Genomic DNA, 21965 nt, shown 5'->3' on the forward strand with positions numbered 1-21965 from the left:
GCTCTGCGGCTAAGTTCTTGTTCTTTGTGTTGACACACTCCATCATTCTAAATCAACATGTGCACTTAACAGTGCTATTTCAGCCTTAATAAATATTGTATCAACATTCGCAGGAGATGGTATGAAAAGAGGTGGGAGCTCATGAGACACGGACTTTTCTTATCAGGGCCATTGTGTATATATTTGTCAAAGAGATGCACACAAAAAGGAAACATTTTCACTGAGGTTTTGGAAAACTGGATGGAGAAACTTAGTGTCTTTATACATTTCCTCAGGAACGGGAGAAAAGCCAAGCGCTTTCTAGACTGCTCAGGGCTCATCTCCTGGCCCCAAGTACGTTAATCTGTTTCTTCCATTTGGTTTGCAGCCCCTGCGTGTTGTCAGCTGCACGGTCACCCAGAGAACACAGTGTCTGGGCGCTTTTCAGAGCCTTCCCACGGAAAGTAAAGCCCCCGCCATTCTACTCCAGCTGACACCAGGACTTGCCCCAGCCAGGGAATGGTAGCCTCCACCGGAAGCCATCTCTCCCCGGCTCCAACCTGAGGCTCAGGACCCCTCTTCCCAACAGAGCTCTGCTGACCCCTGCTCTCTGCTTTCGTCAGTTCTCTGCCGAGGAAAGGGCTGCTAACACTTGGCCGGTTCCTGACTGCACTTCTCTTGCTTTGTTGGGGGGCTCCTGGCTCCTCTCCCCCGGGACTGACCCTTCCCGTTTTCATTGTTGCCCACTTGCCTCTAAATCTCCCATCCCCCTTTGTGAAGATAAGAGACCGGTGACGCAGAAATGAGTAAAGTTCAGCCCTGCTTCCAAGCAGCTCACAGGGCGGTAAGGAAGGTGGCGCGTGATGGCGAGTCATGAGTGGCGAGTCTCAGGCTGGTAGAAACACAGGGCTGCAGGGACGTGCCCGGCAGAGACCACTAATCCAGATATGTGCCTTAAAAGCTAAATAGGAGTTCATCAGCCCAAAAAAAGGTGTTCTAGAAAGAGGAAAGAGAGGGCAAGGGGCAAGAAGTAGACGGAGCCTTTTAGGTACCTATGACTGGCACTCTAAAATTAGGATCTAAGGTGGGAGGCTGGATGGCAACGCTGCCGAACCAAGTTCATTTTTCCTGACGCACAGCAAGCCCAAATGCTGAGACACAGAGGTCTGCTGCAGAGAGGCCTTTCTGAGCAAAGGTAGCTGAACAAAGAAACAGAAGAACAAACCGCAAATCCACCTCCCCAGGGCAACGGGCCGGGGGTATTTATAGGAAAACGAACAAAGAGGCAGGGCTGTCTGAGGCGTGGGGAGCGTGGGAAGTATGGGGAACGTGGGGAAAGGCGATTGGAAAAAGGTGTGATAGTCATCGTTCTGCGCAGGTGTAATGAAGTTACAGGCCTCTGACGTCAAAAGGTCACTGAGCGGACACTCGCGCATGCCCGGTTGAAGCGACGGTGGTCCTATCCAATCTCCACCAGCTCAGCTTCAACTAGACACAGCTGATTTCAAGTTCCTGGAAAACAACTCTTATTGTTTAGGCTACATACTGCTTGGAGGATATGCCAGTCTTAAAATGACCTTGATTAGTGAAGGCAGGTGAAATAGATTTGACTAATTACCCACGTTTTCAGTAACAGGTGAGGCTGGAGATGTGGGCAGATTTCAGATCGAGAAAAGCCTTGAAAGACATGCTAAAGACTTGGGACTTTATCCTAGAACATTGGAGAACCACGGAAATTATTTAAGTAAGGAAGGGACAAAATCAGATTTATGATTTAGAAAAAGATCTGGCTGCAGTGTAGACAATGAATTTGAGGGAGACAGTCCTGGAGGCAAGAAGATTAGTCAAGACACTTTGTAACGATCCAACAATGAAATGATGGGTGTGAGGCCTTGAACCAGGGCAGTGAGACAGGGAAAGGGGCAGATCTGAGAGATAATGAGCAAGTGGAATTGTCACCAATTAGGTAAGGGAGAAAAAGGATCCAAGGATGACTCCCAGTTTCTGGATTGGGCGATGGAGTGGCCATTCACTATGATGGAGAACACAGGGATGAATTTGGAGGAAAATGAGGAGTTGAGTTTTAAGTTGGTTTTCTGAGTTTCAGATAGCTATGGAATATCTATATAATATGCAATTAGATATATTTATAAGAAGCCCAGGAGAAAGATTTGGGCTATAAATAAAGTTTTGAGAGTTTTGAGAGTCCTCAAATAGCATATGGGTGAGATCAGTCAGGAAGACTCTTTAGAGAAGATAGAACACTAGGGGCTTTTTTTTTTTTTTTTTTTTTTTTGCTGTACGCAGGCCTCTCATTGTTGTGGCCTCTCCTGTTGCGGAGCACAGGCTCCGGACGCACAGGCTCAGCGGCCATGGCTCACAGGCCCAGCCGCTCTGCGGCATGTGGGATCGTCCCGGACCGGGGCACGAATCCGTGTCCCCTGCATCGGCAGGCGGACTCTCAACCACTGCGCCACCAGGGAAACCCAGGTACAACTTTTTTTTTTTTTTTTTTTTTTTTTTTTTTTTTGCGGTACGCGGGCCTCTCACTGTTGTGGCCTCTCCCGTTGCGGAGCACAGGCTCCGGACGCGCAGGCTCAGCGGCCATGTCTCACGGGCTCAGCCGCTCTGCGGCATGTGGGATCTTCCCGGACCGGGGCACGAACCTGCATTGAGAGTCCACCTGCATTGGCAGGTGGACTCTCAACCACTGCGCCACCAGGGAAGCCCGAGCCTCTTAATTTTCTATTTCTGATCTTCGAGAGTCCTATCTAGCTGTTTGGGGGAAGAGGGTAGAAACCGAGTGTTACTACATCACAATATCTCAGTCTCTTGCTGTTGAAACAATCCGTTTTAGGAAAAGAGCTGAATCTTATAGATTTCCTCCCCTTTCCTTCCTCCTCCTCCAAGTGAGTGTCTGGCATTTTCATGGGAGGGGAGAGTGAAGGGGAAGAAGGCCTATAAGTGGGTGTCGTAGGTTAGGTTCCCTGGGAGGCAGACCCCAAGATCCACACACAGGAGGTATTGGGAAGCGCTCTTGGGAGCAACCCCTGTGAGGGGGCAGGAGAGCAGGATGGAACAGAGGGAAATGCTGGCCTGCAGTCTTGGGGGTAAGTTCAACTCAGAAGGATTATATTAGGAAGTGCCTTTGGTCACAAATCCAATCCAACGTCTCCAATTCAGCTCTACCAATAAAACAGATTTAAAAATTTTAATGTTTAATTATTGTCTTGTTTCTTAATTAGTTCTGCACTCGAAGGGGAAGACAGGAGAGTTATTTATTGGTCTCCTTAAAATCCAGCCAGAGTGCTGAAGGTGAAGGTAATAATGACAATAACATGATAATGATGATATTGAGGACCACGTAAAGCTCAAATGAGGTTACTCAAAAATAATCCTGTTAGGAGAGGTATTTGTAGCCACTGGTTCATACCAACACCAGCTACTTTCTTTGTGGTTTCAATTTTGCAGCTCTTAGTGTCCTTTAAAAATTCATTTTTGTGGGCACTTTGAGTACCCACAGCCAACAGTGAGATCTTACCTGCACTTCTGTGTACTTCTCTGTGGTCTGGGAAGTCCCAAATCATTGCTTGTCAGCTCCGTGGAGTTCCATGCACATGTCCTGGATGGAGTTCCCCAAGGGTGAAATGAAGACTTGGAGCTGTGAGCAAATTCTGATCCATAACCTACAGCATCCCAGCTGCGAACACATCTGGTGGAGATGTTGGAGGGACATTTGAACTGTTTGTCTTCGCTTCCACCCACCTCTACTGCTTAGTGATCAGGACCTCCTGTTGGAAGAACCCAGGAGTAGGAGTCCCAGCTGTGAGCACGATAGTCTAAGCTCTGCCATTAACCCAAGGAAACGCTACACAAGTAAGAGCTTAGCCCTGGAGTCAGGCTGCCTCCTGCGTGACCTGCAGCAAGTTACCCAATCTCTCAACACGTGTTTTCATCTGTAATGTGGAGATAATTATAGTACCTGCCTCATACAGTAGTTGGTAGAACAAGATGAGCTAAACCGCACACATGGTAAATATCCATCCACGTGAGCTGTTATTATTAGGTGACTATGAAACCCTTCGCACTTAATTATTCCATGGGAATAATAATACCTGCACTACTGGTTGCAGGAAAAGTGAGATGAATAAATAAAGGAATAGGAAAGTAGTTTTTAAATCCCAGTGTAAAGTGTCATTATTTATATTGAAATTAACACATGCTCTCCCATCATTTCTAACATAGGATGTGGATAAAGCCTGAACTGCTGTTGTGATGACCGTGACTTGCTGTAACAGGCCAGAGCACAGAGTGTGGTGGAATGTGTGTGCTGGTCTGTTCAAGCTTCGATCTGGGGGAAGTAAGTTGTCCTCATCAAGGGTGTGCAGCCCTGGGTGGTCAGGGAACATCGTTTCTGAAGGGTCTCACTCCGGGGCAGCCACCGCTCACACTAGTGCTTCAGCCATCTACGTCTCAGTCAATGCCAGGCTCTGCTAATTAGCACACTGAATACCAGAAGTGGCATCTTAATGGTGAAAATAGTAGCCTATCAATTACCATGAGAAATATGACCAGTGGACTTTGGTGACGGTAAGATTAAAGGTGTTAAGATAGGTGGGTTGGAGAGAGAATACCTCCTGCACTCCCTTGTCTGTGCAGAATGTAAGAATCTCTGAAACCTTTGGCCAGAACCCTTGGGGAATGCAAGGGAGGTCTGATCCCTAAAGGACCCTGTGTTCCATCTTTGGTTTAGGAGGTTGCCTGTTGTCTGATGCTCATACGGAATCTGTATAAGGATAAGGTCAGGATGGGTTATCTCTAAAGTTTTAATGGGTTAAGAATAAGGTAATCTTTCTTTACAGGGGCATCCCTAAGCTTTTGTAACCGATGGCATGGATGACAGATCTGGTGATGATAAAATGTGCCTTGCATCCTGTCAGAGGTAAGCAGTTGCAGTCTTGCTAAGCAGAGCAACTTTACTGCTGTTCTTTATGAAACCACAGTGGGATGCAGTAGGGAGAAGGATGCTTAATCCTTTCCATGGAAAGAGAAAGAAGCCAGCTGAGACATGGTCAATGAATGAAAGCAGTTTATTTGACATTAATTGCAGAATTTACAGCACTACCATTTAATGAGAGGAATAAAAACAGAAAGAATCCAGTGTGAGCAATGTTGCAGACAAAACATCAGGGTGGGAAATGAGCGAAATTGAAAATGCAATTAACATTCAAAGAAATCTTCCAAAGGACTGGGAGCTTAGCAAGGGGTGAGCAGCCCCCTGAGAATGGTGTGTGATCCTCTTCCTCGCCAGGATTTCAGGGCAGCCACTGAACATTTACCCTGTTGACCATCCCTGGAAAATCTTTCAGCACAGTCTGACTTAACATGTCTGAGGTGGGGCAAAATCTGGGTTATATGTTTGGAAATATAGCTTAGGGTAAAAAGAAAAGAAGAATGTGAATTAACTAGTGTGTGGGGTTTTTCTTTTTCAAAACAGACGGGAGTACAAATTTTAGGGGTGTGTTTTCCTGATTTTAAGTAGGAGAGGTGATGTCAAAGGAATTGACTAAAAATAAAAGTTTGAAGTTTTCCCCTATGATTTTCTTGGAGATAATATCTGCAAAAGCAAGGAAATAGAACAAGAGGTATGCATGTGACTCTTTGGTCTCTTATCTTGGAATCTGGATAGAGACCTATGAAAGGTGCCTGGACTTCTACTAAAGGGCTGGGTTTCTGGAAAAGCTTACTGAGAAGCCCCATGGTTGAGCACGGGCTCCGACAGGGATGGTTAACCATGGTATAGCCATTTTCCCATGGCTTATTGAGTCTTTTCTTTCCCTTTTAAAACTTTAAATAGAGCTGGGGCAAATTCTTCTCACTTTCCATCTTCCTTCCCTCATTTTAGTCACTTTCAAAACCATAAAGCAACCAACAGGTTGGAAAGGATTCAAGCCCCATAGGCCAGCATGTGAAATTAAAAGGTGTTTTTAATACCCCAAATTAATACATCTGAGGTCATCAGGGTCTAAAGTGAGAAAATAGCCCAAACTGACTCAATCCTGAGAACAAAAACCAATGAAAGAAAAGATATTGGAACTTGTTCTCACTCACTTTTGGTGGGAAGATAGTTTCTCTAGTAAGAATTCATTGACCAAGAGAGAATCTACAGCACCTGTATCAATAAAATATTAATTTGGGTAGAAGTATTAGAATAGGAAGGATGCAAAAATTGGCCAGGCTCTTTCCCTGCAGTCCAGGAAAACACCTTCTCGGAGAAAAGCAAAGGATGAAGAAGAGAACTAATGGGAATGCTGGTCAATCCCGAATCATCTTTGCCCATAAAATTCTTTGGCATCTGAGACCAGGAGAGGAGAGACTGAATGGTTCTAGGATTGAGGGGGAAAAAATAAGAGTTGGTGATTGGAAATATGGATTAAAAGAGACACCAGCACCAAGATTATGTCCGTATCACCTCAGCCCTTGCCTGCCAAACTCAGACGTTCTTTATCATTTTGTCAGCGTGAAGGTCGTCTTCTTGCTTCCGGAATTCCAACTTGCCAGGTGTCTTATAACCTTTCATGGTAAGAAGTTTGCTGGCCCCGTTTAGACTTGTGTAACACAAAACGACATAGTAAAGAAAGGAAGTAATATTCTAGCTTCAAGGAAGTATCTGTTAATGGTATGACTAGGTAGTCATTGAAGAGTTAACCCTGCTTCCCAGGTAGCAGGTTTCCTGTCATAATTTGAAAATAACTTTCCTAGACAGTAACCAGACTCTGAAGCTAAATGCCAAATTGGGTCAAAGTAAGGGAGACGGGAAACCCCCAAGCTGTATAGCTTTTAGACTAGGCTTTTCAAGCAGAGATAAAGGAGGCATTGGTGGGCCATGTTCTTGATTGGCTCAATAGCTATGGTTCAGCCTGTCCTCTAAGAAAGACCAGTAACGTGGGCAGTGTGCACGGCCCCCTGAGAGAGGAGCCAGGCACAGAGAGGCACTGGGGTCTCCTTTTCTCTTGTCTATTTTCCAGATCAAAGAACTAGGAAGAGCCAAAATATAAACTAGAAAAAAAATGACAGAAAAACCCATTCACACCTTTCTTGGTTTTCCAAATACTTATTTGCCAAAGCTATAGATGGACTCACTAAACCAGGATGCAGAGGAAGAGTGATGAGGGAGATTCTGACTTAGAAGAGCCCCACTGCATTGTGGGCACCTGGAGCCTTTGCAGTAAAGTGATGGCGCAGGTCAAGCCAACCAGATGGACCGCCCACAACTTTGACTGGTGGAGCCCAGCTTGAGGATAGGTGAGTGCCTGGTGGGCGACAGAAGATTCAGGATGGCTATGTTCTCTTCCTTGTCTTTCCTGTAGGAATCGGGGTCTGCCTTCATGCTGGCATGTGCTTAAGGCCAAGGTATCTCAGAGAAGTGCTGGGGTCAAGAAAGTGAGGTTAGAAAGTTTGGACCCAGCTCTCTTCAAAGCTGATAGTTACGGAGATCTCTTCCTAGAGCCAGACTCTACCTTCTAGCCCATGACCTTTCATTTCCCAGGCCAGGCCCATGTGTCCCCATGAGAGCAGGAGTGAAATCCAGGCCAAGCTGAGGTAATTCCATAGTTCTGTGTCTCCAAGGAAAAGGACATCCACCGGCACAAAGCATTGAGTAAAAACCCTTTAATAACAAAATAACATTCACGACGTAGCTACTTCAGTTGTCTGGAAAACTCAGCTTACACTTGATTCAACATATCACTTTCCACAAAGTGTGAAAAAAAAAGGACATAAAATGGCATAACAAAATATACCTCGAGTTTCATAAGACAAGTCTTCTTGGCAAACCTAGTGAGCCAGACCCATGCATCTCTCGTAATAAAAATTGTTGGGCACACTCACGTCTCAGACACTCCTCTGTCTACTTTGGATCGAAAATACAATTGAACTTCATAGATTCTACAACATCTGCATCGTGTGTAGGTTTGTGAGTGTGAACAGAACTTGACTGAAACGAACATCGATTTGGTTTATTGCAGAAGAACACGTAAAGCTTTCCGGAAGATTAAGCACTACTACAATCATTAACTGTCTTACAAAAGCCAACTTAAAATTCTTGTATCCATTCCCATCTTTGGCAGATTAATAAGGGGAGAAATAAAAAAGACTGTATCTTACAAAGCTTTCATTATCACAATCTACTTTATAAGGCCAAATAAAATACGTTTCTTTGTATTATTAAAGGAAGCGCATTCTCAATATATTCCCATTGACAGGTCGTGTGAACGCTCTACCGTTGACGATTTCCAATATTTTGCAGAGCAGGCTGCTGCTTTCCCACCACTTTCCTAAGCTGCACTTCTATGGAAAATAAAGTGTGCTTGGCAATTGATTTGGCTTTACGTCAAGCATACTGATTTGGGGAATAGGTATGAAACTTAAGAATGGGTCTCAGAACCCAAATATAAGAAAGAATGAGTCTGCCCAATCCACTGCAAATGAAAGATACTTTTTGAGATATAGGGGGGTCAGATAATTAGGGAGTTTTAACAAAGACGGTTTTCCTAAACGAGATTTCAAACCTTCTTATACCCCCTTTAGGACAGATGTAACATTGTTGGGCAGAAAAGAGTAAATTAGAATCATCTCTCACTCTAGGGAGGAAATATCATGATACGGCTGCACAGGTTATGTTTTGGGGAATGGCCATCTATCTTTGCCCCAAAGACTGAAACAGCTCGTGGAGCTGTCCAGGAGAATGGACAAAAAGCCAGAGAATAATTATTGATATTGATGCCATTTGAATTGACCTGACAGCAAAATACTCTAGTATTCTTCCAAGAAACCAAGCACAAAGATCCAGGAGAGGCTAGAGCTGGATGAATTCGCATCTCCATACACGTGGCCAGTTACGTCTGAGGTCATGAACATAAAGCCAAAATGACTCCTTTTCACGGAAACTTAAGATGCAGAGTTGTTTTTCAATGCTTGTTTCCAAACCCCTCTCGCATGGAAGTGAGACAGCTGGGTTCTGAGGATCTAACCACAGAATGTGAGTCGGCGAACTCAAACTTGGAATGACCCTTCTTATAACGTTTGAACTCGATTTAATCTGACTCATTTTGAAATCCCAACAGAGGTCAAGGTATTTTCGAGGTGAGACATCTCCCAATAAAACCAATATTACCACTGTCTGAGGCTGAACTGTGTACATTTTCACAGTTTAATGTATACACAACTGTTCCACAACCGCTAACGAACAACTGGCGCCCATGCATAAATAAAGTCCATTGAACCAAAGGGGAAGATCTAGTTCAAAATGAAAAATGTTGCTATTAAGACCACAATGCATCACACTGCTAAATTTTTAGCCTCATGCATAAAATTATAGCACTGATTGGCAGTTGCTAATTATAATACTACACTGTTAACACAGGACAATTAATTGTTCAGACCAAGTGGCACAAATGTAGAAAATAATAATTTTCTTTTTCAACAGAGCAAATGAACACAGATTGTTTCTTCAGCAAAATATGAAACTGTAAACTTTGGGCTCATTCTGCAACTTTCCCCAATCCAGAATAAATAAAATCCAAAGGGGAAAAAAAAGAACATACATTTTTTTTTAAGCGCACCTTTTCGTCTATTACAAAAGCACAACCTAAAACGTATAAAGCTTTTTTCTGTTTTTTTTTTAAATCACAGTTACGAAAAGAAACAGTGAATAATTTATTACATACGCTATAATAACATTACTCTAAACACTATTATCTATGAGGTATATCTGAGAAAATTCGGTAAGGAATTGCGCGGTCTGCATTGCCAACATGCCCAGGTTCATATTAAAGCTTTGGAACCGTGAAGAACTAGAAAAGGGAGAAGGACAGGGAAGGCAGAGGAGGAGAGATAGAGAAAAAACCTTTGGTATTAGTACAAATCTCGTTCTTTGCAGGGTTGCATTGCAAAGCACCACAGTACAATAAGCCCACCAATGTACTGTATGGAGGCCCAGTGGAAGCTGAGGTATTCACAGGAAGGATTAAAAAAAGCACAGAGAAGTCCAGACTGGCTAAATCGTTGCTTTGGTTCAAGCAAGGCACTCGTCCCGTGGTTACGTCACACTTTGCAAGTGAAGCATGAGGCTGAGGGGGGATTGCTGAGGAGAGGTCTGCCAATCGGGGATGTTTTCTGTGTTCAGGCTGCCACCGGTCTGCCTAGGTTCCCTCTTCTAGGGGCTCGGTGGTCGGAAGGCTGGGGAGGGCGGTGTTGGCTTATAGAGGAGCACTTCGCTGCTCAATGAAAAGATCTTTGTTGTGTCTCCCAGGTATTTGGAGAATTCTACTTCCAATAGGAATTTGGGAAGAAAACCAAAGCAATTTGCTGTTTGGAAGGCAGGCCTTACATCTCTACCTGGTGTGGAGGGGAGATGGAGCTTTGAGCCTGTTTGGACAGGAGAGAACTCTCACATGTGTCAGTACGGTGCTTGCAAACTACAGGAAGCGGGTAAGTGAGGGTTTCTTAACATCTGTCAACCTAACCTCTGATTTCTTCCACGGGCTGCACTCTGGATGCAGGGATCGGATGAGTTGACTGGTCTTTTCCCTTCTTAGCTTCTTTGTCTAAATTGTCTCTTAAAAAGCTAAAAGAGAACTACGTTAGGTGAAATGCAAAATACTAGTACTCAATAAGGAACCATACAGGCTAGAGACTGGTCTTTGCACATGTCTGAAACCCATTTGGTCAAAAGCTGAGAATGATTCATTGGCTAACATACAAATCACAGTGATGACTGAATCTTAGTAGTAACTTAATCATTTAATTGGAAGAAACTTAAACAAGACCAATTCATTTCATGAGTAAGAAGGGAAAAGAGAATCAATTTTAAGTAATCATGTCTTAAACTGGCATATTGATTTCTCTGAAATTTTGAGGTCATCTTTTGTTTCCAATGAGTAATTTTTCAGCATCCAATGAGATAAGGCTTAAAGAAGTTCTCTCACAAATACAAAAAGTTGCCCTAGAAATGATGTATCAAGTCAAGGGGAAAGGGAAAAAAAGCTGAACAGCTTAAATGTCACGTGTGCAAACAGTGATCAAATTCCCTTTCTCTGATAAATACTGACCTAAAAATATGCGTAATAATTCAACTCAACAGACCAAGAATGCACTTTCTCTTATCCCTTAATTAGAAGTTTATATATACAACACTCTGGAATGGGGAGGTTTTAGTGATCTCACTGGATCAGTGTGTCCTTCCAGGCTGTAAACCCCTCTATGAGCTCTAATAAATTAAGGCTGGCCATCTTTACAAGCAATTGATCATATGTGACTTTACGTTGAGATTCTAACTAGACAGATACTGAAATGCCTGTGACTAGTTTTACAGAGTAAAAATGTTCAGTGACAAGCCCCAGGCCCCCTTCCTCTTTGCCAACGTGTGGCCCATCTCAGGCAGAGGCAGCACTGAGCAATGGGCACAGACTGGAGGAGAAGGCGGGAGGCTTGTCTGGTCTTTGCCTCTAGATAGATACTTGTGTTGGATAACTATTTCACTCCCCCGGGCCTCCAGGGGCTGGACTGAAAGATTCCTAAGGTCCCTTCCAGCTCTACTATTCAGTGATTAGAATTTCTATGGTCCAATCATTGGAAATCTCAACTGCGATAGCTCCAAAGCAGGGAACAGAGCTGGGACTGAAGGCCACTTCCAACCAGTCTTCTTCACCAATTTGGAGTTTGAATTTCAGGAATACAATTACAGCAGCATCTGAACTTGCATCCTGAACATGTGGAGGGGACAGCGAACAAATGAGAGAAACACAGAAAATATCCCTTTCCAAATTAGCAGCCACTGTCGCATACATAACTATTTCTTTGGGGTATCTGAGCTGTGGCTGTACATACCATATGTCAGAGAGAATAGTTAAAATTATAAAAGAGCACAAGCAAAATGCAGACCGCACAGAGAAAGAAATCTTTGGTATCTTTGGTGTCATCAACACGATTAAAATTACAAATGGAAAAAGTCAGTGAGGTAGCCTTCTTTGGTTCTCACTAGAAATAGAAAGTTTTTCCTTTTTTTTTTTTTCTTTTTTCTGCTTTTTTTTTTTTTTCCTTTTTTGTTTTGTTGTTTTACACGCACACAGAGTTCATTCTTGGAAGCAGCTAGTTTAAGGGTTTCCCTCTTTTTGCTGTTCTGATTTTTTTTTTAATTTATTTTTTCCAGTTTCTGTACAGAAGCCCCAAAATCCAGGCTGGTGAAGCAGGGTCTCAGCTTACGTTTTCTGAATGCACAGGTTCGGGTTGAATCGTCATTGCTTGTCCACAAACTTTGCTCTGTTGTTCTGACAGCAAACAAACTGCAGTGCTCTCTATTGTTTTAAATAAAAAATATAAACTATATCGTGCACCTTTTGCAGATGCTGAATAAGTTAAATAAATAAGTTACAATATGAAGGCTCTGAGGGCCCCAATAATTAAAAGGTGAAGTTCGCCTGGTACCAGGTGGGGCTGTGAACTTAAATTAAATAATTTAATCACTGTTACTTAAACTATTTTCAAAGTTAATTCAAGAAGGAAAAATACCTCGATATTTTTTTTGTAACCTGTATTTCTTCCCTGTCTGTAACAGAACTTCTCTGCTTTATAAAGCAAAACTTCAAGGGAATTCTAAAAGGGATTGTGCATCTCTGACGCACAATTGGTCTAGGTTTTCATAAATAAGCACAAAGAGTAAAACCAAAGTAAAGAAAGATGATTAAATAATTACGAAAATCCTATACACTTGTGTGCTAAAAACTAATTTAAATAAATTAATTACATTAATGGTACTTAGCTGGTTGGTCATAACCCAAAGAGATGAAGGGAAAAAAAAAAAGGTTTCTTTGGACTGTCTTCATTTTTCGATGGACAAAATGTATAGCTTCTTTCCATAGTCTAAATGAAAATAAAGCAGGAAATTCTAACGTCTACACTTTCTCACTTTCAAAAAGACCATTTAAGTGTGACAAGCATGAAAAAAAAAATCACCACGTTCCCTGCTCTAGCTAGTGCAGCACCCCCAAGACCATGTCACCATTTTCTCCACCCTGGAAACCAGAACTCACTTTCTCCTTATTAGTTCATGCTTTACTTTGCTATTTTTTCCTTCTTTTTCTTTTTTTTTTTCTCTTTTTTTTTGGTGTGTGTCCTTTTTCAGGTCTTTGGATTTAGCTTTAGTTATGAGAGATCCAGAATAAAGCTATTCAACCAAAGTTATCAAGCACATGTGTCATTCTTACACAGATGATTAAATAATATCCAAGTTTTCTTGAAAGTTGAGTTTATCTTGGACGTGCCCAAATGAAGGTAATTCCAAGTGTACAGAATGAAGATGCTGGGATACTTTTTTTTTTTTCCTGCACTTTAGTTTTCAATGTTACAATAAATAATAAAAAACAATGTACATTGTAGAAGTACCACATACATGTCAAATGATCATTTAAAATGTATTTATTGTAACAGATGACTATGTACATATGAAGGTGTCTGTGCACACGTGTCTGTGCAGTCTGAACACTCAGAGGCAATGAGTGTCGCTGTGAGGATGTCTATGAGAACACGTGCATCTAAATCTGTATACACCCAAGCTGACCGACTGTGTAAGGTTTAGGCAAACTTATCTACCAAGGTCTACGCTGTGAGAAATGCCTCTGCTAAAGACGGAAGAGAGTGGGAGACTTCCATGGAATGAACAGACCTGTAGCAATGTGTCTTTTTTTTTTCCTATACACATTTTCTCCACTAAAAGGGAATTAGCTGGTTAATCCCAGGCAACCAAACTCAAAACTGGTAAGGAAAGCTTAGGCTCAAGCTTCAACTTGCCTCAGACTGTCAGAACCCTTTTGGTATCTGAGAACAATGAATACTTCCGGTCCCCATGGGATTCATGGAATACCCCATCAGCTTCAACTGTAAGTTCTGTGTCTACCTATGTGAAGCCCTATGTTATTTTAATATATATATGTATATGTATACACACACACACACACACACACACACATATATATATAATTTTATAACCCATTCTGAGACTTTCTAAAACAAACAAACCCTCCCTTCCCCCTACCCTTGGAAAGAAACAAATCAAAGGTAGAAAATAGGCACTGGGACATCCATATTTAAAGCCAATGTCATTAACTTAGGAGATTTATACAGCAAACTCGGGTGCACCTTCTGCCTTTAGCAAGGATTTTGTGGCCTTATCTGAAAACTAGAATCTCCTGTTGTTTTAGAGGTGACTTGGTCTTAACTAAACGTACAAAAGTATTAAGTTCTCCAGTCTTACAGGTAAACATCCGAACGTTACAGACATAACAGCTCTATCCCTTTTCTGTCTACCGTCTTTCACTCTTCTTCCTGGTTAGGCTAACAAGTCTGAATCACAAGGCATCAGCAGCAACAGCAACAAAAAATCAGCTCTGATCTGTTAGGATTCGGGACGGTTATCATCACAGTACCTGTGTCTGGGCTTTGGGGTCAACCTTGACCACACGTATCACCTCTTTTTCTCTACTTTTCATATACTCCATTATTCTTCAACAACACTGGAACCCAGCCTGTTCTTCTTCTATGTTTAAAAATTCCTACTATACAACTTCCTGAAAAACAGAGTTCACCACAAAGGTATACTGTCATGACATTTCGGTAACGGTAATCAAAAAGACGCTTCTATAATTCTACCAGCATTTTTAGAAGTGGGAAAGTGTTCCCCCTGCACCCAGTAATGATATTTAAAAAAAATATGTTCAACTTTAATTTATTGGCATGACTAGGTGGGCACCCAGCACAGATAAAGTAAAATGGGTGATCATCTAAAAGGTATTTATGACAACACTGTGAAGCAGTTATACTCCAATAAAGATGTAAAAAAATAAATAAATAAAAAATAAAAGGTACTTATATTTGGCTTTGAAATACATTGTTTGATTTACAAAAATGTATGTATGTGTATCAGATTTATTCCTAATTTTGATTTAATTTTAGCTAGTAATAAAAATTAGCTTGAATTTCCAAAGCCCATAATTGCCAAGAGCCTGCAGGAAAAGAGACACTGCAGAGGTGATGCCTTGATTTCTTCAAAGTGTCACGTTGGTACCTTCATGCCTCATTCCCGCCTGTACTGTTAAGTGGTACAACCTACACACTACTTTACATTTTAGAAAAGCCTTTAAATATTGTGGACGAGTTTTTATTGTTGTTGCTGTTTTCTTTTTAAAAAGAAATATATTGGCTCTTTTTTTTAATAAAAATTTCTTGGAATGAAAGAATTGTATCCCCAGGACCAAAATCACATTGAAAACAAAAGTAAGCAAGCCTATTTCCCTAAAGAAATAAAGAATTTTCCACTCAATAGCCTTTGGATTTCTGTTGCTTCGAGAATGTGAATTTTGGTTCAGAGCTGTCCCTTCACACTGCCCCTTTCATTGCTGGTGGCTGAGGCATGCCTGGAATTTTTCTTGGATTGAGGAAATGGATCCTCAATCCAACAGGTTAAACGTTGAAGTCCAAAGAGTTATTTTTTTCTGAAATTATTGACTTAAAATAAGGTTTAAAATGTTTGAGGAAACTTACTGGGTCAAATTCCATTACCTTCCAGTTTGCAGGGTTTTTTTTTTTTCTTTCAGCTTTTTAACAAATTGAAATTCTGTAGGGCTTAATTTTTCAATACACAGATATATAGATACACACATGTATTTATATATGTACGTAAATCATTTTTTAGAAGCAAGCACTTCTCTCTGGTATGGCATTATTTGGTATGAGACATTTATCAAAAGTCCCTAGCGGGAAGTTCTTGCCTTTTTTTACATTATGACATCTTCCTCTGGTCACCAGGAGCGCTGAGGGTGTATGTGACTACACCTGGTTTGACCAGGGTTGAAATCTCAGGCCACAAAGGCAGCCTTTTTCAGTTTAGACATCTTCATAGGATGCCAGAGACCCAAATGCTGACATGAGCATGCCGAAGGATCACTAACCAAAGCAAGCAGGCTCGGTTCCTCAGTCCAATCTCCAGAAGAACAAGCATTTCCATTGGCCATGAGTCACAAGGATGCATTTAGAGATACCCAAGGTGAAATTCATTTTGATCCACCCATAGGAGAGTTCCCCTGCTGAAATATGCTCTTTTCTTGGTCATTTGACAAAGGAGACATGGAGAATGGGCAAGAGACAAAGTGACACAGGGCAAAGTCAAGGAACATCCCCAGGTAGGATGAATTACAGAAGCCATGGAAAGTCGCCTTCTTTAGTGGCTACATGGCTGCTGCCCCTGCAAAGGGAGACCCACACAGTGGGAGGAAGGAGGTGGCATAATAGACAATGGGGTTCCCAAGGGCAGGACTCTGGGGTTCTCCCCAAACCCTGCCTCGTGTTTTCTCTCTAGGACTGAGACACCCGCACCCCCCAACACCGCTGCCTCACCCCAGTGCCGGCCGTGGCTGCACACAGGCTTGTCTAAACTAATTGGTCATTACCACCCTGAGGAAACCTGATCAACCCATTGCAGCAGGAGTTGGACTTCCTCTGTGAGAAGTCCCTCTGGTGGATTTACTTACTGAGGGGCATCTGGAACACCCTGATGGGACAGGGCAGTTCCTGGAGAACAGACCTCTGGGCTGGCCTCATCTCTGTAACTGGTGGGAATGGACCACTGATCTTTCCCAGCAGTTAGAGAAGATGAACACTCCCTGGCCACGGCCCAGAACTGGTGGATGGACCTCACTCGCCACCCTGATCATGGTTGAGACATAGAATAGAGAAGACTAAAAATACAAACAAAACTCATTCGTCCCATGATCCACTTAGCAACAGGTTAACTGTTGAAATGCTTACACTTGACTTTCAACCTTTCCCAGGAATTTTCACAGAAATCTGAATACTCTAAATCATCCACAGCAGCAAATATACTCTGGGATGGCAGGAGAAATGAGCAAAGTTCTGAACTGAATACTTAAGAAATGAAGCACTTGACAAAAACAAGATGTGAATTTGAACAGCAATAACTTTGGGTTATCACCAGTGTCAAGTTGAATCTATATATGTATTCATATATTATATATATCTCTTTCTTTAGAAATGCAACCTTTACAGCTGATTTTTAAAAAGCTAATAGAAAAGTAGAAACTGACAATTATTTTTACACACTTTCCCCCACCCCCAATGAAGCCCTGTTAGGATGTAGCAATCACGTGAAGACGAGGCTTGTCAATTCCTCTATAAATTCTTTGGTTCTGTGGCTTGGGAGAGGATGTGTCACCGAGACCCCTACCCTTGACCCTCACTCCCCTTCCCTCCCCTGATGATGAGACTCTGAACATAGAAGGAACCAAGACTAAGGATTAAGCGTAACATTCAAGTGACAATATTATTCCCCACGCTCCGCTGAGCAGAGAGGAGAACTGTTCAGTATCCCAACATCTTAAACTTGGACTCCATGGAACCCTTTGAGAGATTCCATGTCGGGTAGAAAAAGCCATAAAACAAAATGATAGGGAAACAATAAAATCAAACAAATGACCCTTTCCTTTCGTGGCTCAGAAACAAAATTGATTACCTTTACACAGATCAATGGCGCTATTAGTATTTAAGCCAGGCAAGAGGAGATAATGAACTGAAACAAAGGTGTGAGAAATCCTCATCTTTGGTATTGTAGCTGTTGAGGTTTCTGTTGCTCTGTTCCGTGTTCTTTTGAAAAACTGCATAGGCACAAATTAAAGACAATCTTCAACTTTTAGATTACCGCATGAGTTGTCAAATGAAGCAGCAGCCACGGAGGCTTTTCCTTCTTTCTCTTCCTGTCTCAACCCTTTCTTTAAAATCTGCTTCCAAAAAATGTCCCAAGAGGTCTGTTTGAACACAGTGTGTCTCGCTGTTTTTCTGTTTCTGGTTTTTGTTTTTTTTTTTTCTTTTCTGGCGAGCTTCCTTCTCGTTGGTGGTGATGTTCGGTGATTTACGTTTTTATTTATTTATTCATTTTAATGGGACAGTTTTGTTTGTTGCAGAAGTAGGTGCAGAAAAAGTTTCTTTGGTTTCGATTAAGTAATTCATAAAAAAAGTCAGTCTCAAGTGTCTGTAAAGAATCATTGCAGTGTTTGGCTTGCTTTGAACACCCCCCGTGGTGCCCACCTGGGGCCATTCACTGGTAAATATGCACATGGTGACCTTTGCAATCTCCCAGGGTTCTGTGGGCGCTCTTCCATTTGCCGTGGGAAGGTGACAGCCAGGAACCAGAAAGCCACTCGCTGGGTGGCTTGGCTAACATCCTTGGTGTAGCCGGTCCACTCAGCCCGACGATGAACCAAATGCAAGAGCTGAATGCCATTCGGAGTTGCAGAGGTTTTCTGACTTCTAAGAAGTAATCACAGTATTTTTCAGGCTAGAAAATGGCAAGTAATAAATGTCTTTGGTTTGCAGTATTCTGCTTCTTTGGTGTGCTGTGTTTTCTCCAGATTTATTCAGCTGTTTTGCTAGATGATTCAACAATGGAAGAGATTCAGGACTAGATGACGGTTATGAGTAACATGTACGGTGGTTTGAATTATTTATTTTTTCCTTGCTATGAAACACTGAAAACGTCCCTACCGATGGGATGGACAAGGGAACAACCCAAATCTGAAGGAGCGAGAATGTATCATGTGGTCATAATGCACAATAGGAGGAACCAGGTGACAGATAACCAAGAAGGATACATTTATGATCTAAAAAAATCTAGATCTTTTAAAATGCTGCATTTGCTCCGTGTACTGTAACAGTTAAATTGGCCTCCTGAGTGTGCGTCTGCATTATGTACAAACAGAATTTGTAGCAAACTGCAAAATGTGCTTGAAGCCATATTCCCAATGATTCCCTCATGACTTCCTAACTGGTGTCTTGAAAATCGAGATGCGGTGAATCCAGAACCTTCCTGACTTCTCTGTTTATCTTCATTGTGCTTGATACTTTGAGCTCAAGTGAACTGATCTGGTTTTTTTTTTGATGGATCCAAGACCACGTGAGATTTCCAGGAGGTAAGGAAAAGAAAATTGTAAACTGGATCAACTTAAAGCTTTCTAAACCATTCAATGAAAAAGATGCCTGAGTTGGAAAAACAGGTCCTCGGATTCTTTTTTTTAACTTCCATATTTAAAACTTGTGCTCAGTAATTGTCATTCTGATTTTTTTTTTATGTTATGGCTGTGAACGTTGGTGAACTATGGTATGATGAGGCTAAGCACTTGGAAAGCAAATGAGGTCATTCTTGTTGCTAGATTCTTCTCTTATTGTAGCATCTTGGGAACCCAAACTCAGAGTCCTTACACAGGCCAAAGTCCCACTATTACTCATGGGAACTTCGACTGCAAGAGGTTGACAGGACTCAGAGTGGGACCGTTGACATTCTAAGCAATCCTGAGCTTGACTGACACCACACTGAAACTGACTTGCTGCAGAAAGGCCCCATTTGGGTTTCTGAGGTGCTCAGCACACTCGCTCAGAGGACAATGTCCGGTTCAAAGAGATTAGTTTTCAGCTTGCACTTGGACTCCATAGCCACTAAAAACCAACGAACAAAAAGAACACCTGGCCTATGATTACAGCTAGAATAGAATTTTCTTTTCAAGAGAATTGTGCTTTCAAATCACCAGTGAAGGGCCCCAGCTAAGAATCCAGCGTCTTTTTCCTTTGCATTTTCTTCTGGTATCTTTTGTCCTCATTTGGAGGTGACTTGTGCCCAACTGAGAGTCCTTCCATCACGCTTTGGTACAGGTGCCGGAGGCGGACGAGGGGCCCCCTGTGCTCAGATCGTCCTGCCACTTCTCCAGGCTGCGGCGCCGGGCATTCATGAAGAAGTTGCTGACGGTCGTAAGCTCCAGGCCCAGCTGCTGGGAAATGGTGATCTGCATCTCCTTGGATGGGCGTTTGTTCTCCTTGAAGATGGCGAAGAGTGTTCGGCGTTGGAGGTCGGTGAACACCAGGCGGGATTTCTTCTGGGAATTGTTCCTGTCTTTGTTTGGTTCTTGCTCTTTGCGTTTGCACGCTTGAAGGGGAAGAGAAGAAGGAGAGAGTCAGTGCGAGCGTGAGAACGTGATCCATTGAGAACATTGACAAAGTCAATGGGGATGGAAAGTCAAAGGGGATGTAAACCGTTAAACTTTATTGTGCAAATTGCCCAGCTGTCAATAACCAGCCTTCCCAGTTCATCTATGGGTGATGGAAAGCATCGGTTAGTGGGGGAAGGGAGAAAGGAGAAAAGAGCAGGGCTGTTTACACAGTCTGGTTTTGAACCAAATGCTTTCTCTTTCACTCCCTACCCACCACTGCCACCCCCTTAAAACTCTTTACCTGTGCAATCAGGTGCTCTGAAGGGATCAGTGACTTCCCCAGGGGGAAGCCTGGTTACTACGTTCCTCTTTCACGGTCACCCTCTGGAATTGTTTACAGATGAGCCACAGTGACTTTCCGGAGTCAAAACTTAAAAGTGCGTAATTTCTCAGAATCAAAGCTTCCACCCTCGTGACTCAAAGAATTGTTAACAGAATGAAATTAGAAGTGACAGAGTGATGGTATCATCCCGACCCCAAATCCCCTTCTTCTAGACTTTTGAAAAATAAAAAAAATAAAATCAAACAGGGAGGGAAAGACTGTGAAAAAATTGGTTTAACCAGTTTTAATTTGGCTGGTTGGAAGTAAAGCCAGTACAAGAAGACCAGGGCTGAGGTTGGCAAAAGAACCCAAATTTACAGTGGATTATTTTAGGGCCCGAGATGTGTCAATTAGTAGATGCAGAGTCTCTGATTCAGTAGATGGGTATCCACATCTGGGGTGCCACGTGCAGCCAGGACATTAATTTATGTGTCACTACCTCTGCCTCACCCTACAAGTTTCTAGAAGGCAGGGATCAGGTCTGTGTGATATTTCCGACTGGCTCTTTCTGGAGCCACGGACATAAATGAATGCTTGGGATGCTGATGACAAGCGGTGTCTTGACTCTTTCAGGAATTTGCACACTTCACAGACAGATTGGGTCTCAGAAAAGTAACTTTTTTTTTTTTTTTTTTTTTGCGGTACGCGGGCCTCTCACTGTTGTGGCCTCTCCCATTGCGGAGCACAGGCTCCGGACGCGCAGGCTCAGCGGCCATGGCTCACGGGCCCAGCTGCTCTGCGGCATGTGGGATCCTCCCGGGCCAGGGAACGACCCCACGTCTCTTGCATCGGCAGGCGGACTCTCAAACACTGCGCCACCAGGGAAGCCCAGAAAAGTAACTTTTAAGGGCTAAATAATATTGTGCATACAAATCACAAATTTAAACATGGGAACATGTGTTAAAATCACTGGACAGAAACCACAGCTCATCCAGGTGTTTTGTGCCGCCTCAACAGAGCTAATCCAGGAAAGGCGAGGAGGGAGCAGAGGGCCGGCTTTGAGCATCCTTCCCTGGATCAAATCCTACTGGACATTCTGGCTCCAGGTTGAGAATTTCTTTGTACTCAACTGACATTCCCCTAAGGCTAGCAGTCGTCTGGAGTGCGGTCTGGAAGCCTTTTCATACTTCTCAAAGCCCTGATTTGTGAGTTTCGCTTCTGAGCTTTGGGTCAGGCCATTTTCTACTCTTTGCATTCTGCTGGGAGCATTTGGTATAGTGGGGCCGCTGGCTGCAGTTTGAGTATCAGGGGAACATCCTTCAAACGGATGGGTCTTCGGATTTAACCTAAGGACCAACACTCATAGCAAAGATATTCTGGAAGCTGAACTTCCCCCTACCCAACTGGCCATCCTCCCTGGTGGATGCTATCCGCCATGAAGGATCACTCCTGAAGTAAGTGAAGAGCCATGATAAAAAGGGCAGGAACAGGAGAACCCTCAAAAAGGAACACTGCTGGGCTACGTCAGCTTTGCGGAACCCTCTCTTCCTGACTTTTCCTTCTCTCGTTTCTAAAAGTAAACATATTACCTTTGTAAATTAAACACAACACACACATAC

General features: G+C 42.7%; 1 protein-coding gene across 2 annotated transcripts in view; it reads right to left on the minus strand.

Moving 5' to 3' along the window:
- Window positions 1-7635: 7635 nt before the first annotated feature.
- ONECUT2 (one cut homeobox 2) overlaps window positions 7636-21965 on the minus strand; it is a 51831-nt gene continuing 37501 nt past the window's right edge. The window contains exons 2-3 of one of the 2 annotated variants that reach the window (XR_010933009.1): window positions 17561-20020; window positions 7636-14603 (exon numbers count right to left, since the gene is read on the minus strand). Coding sequence is in view for 1 of the 2 variants with exons in the window: in XM_067698970.1 (XP_067555071.1) it covers window positions 19734-20020 (287 nt within the window). In the remaining variant the exon portion in view is untranslated. Of the gene's footprint in view, window positions 20021-21965 lie in introns of both variants that reach the window. The other variant, XM_067698970.1, reaches the window with a different exon arrangement.

The sequence above is a fragment of the Pseudorca crassidens genome, chromosome 12 (assembly GCF_039906515.1).
Source record: "Pseudorca crassidens isolate mPseCra1 chromosome 12, mPseCra1.hap1, whole genome shotgun sequence".
Taxonomy (NCBI): Eukaryota; Metazoa; Chordata; class Mammalia; order Artiodactyla; family Delphinidae; genus Pseudorca; species Pseudorca crassidens.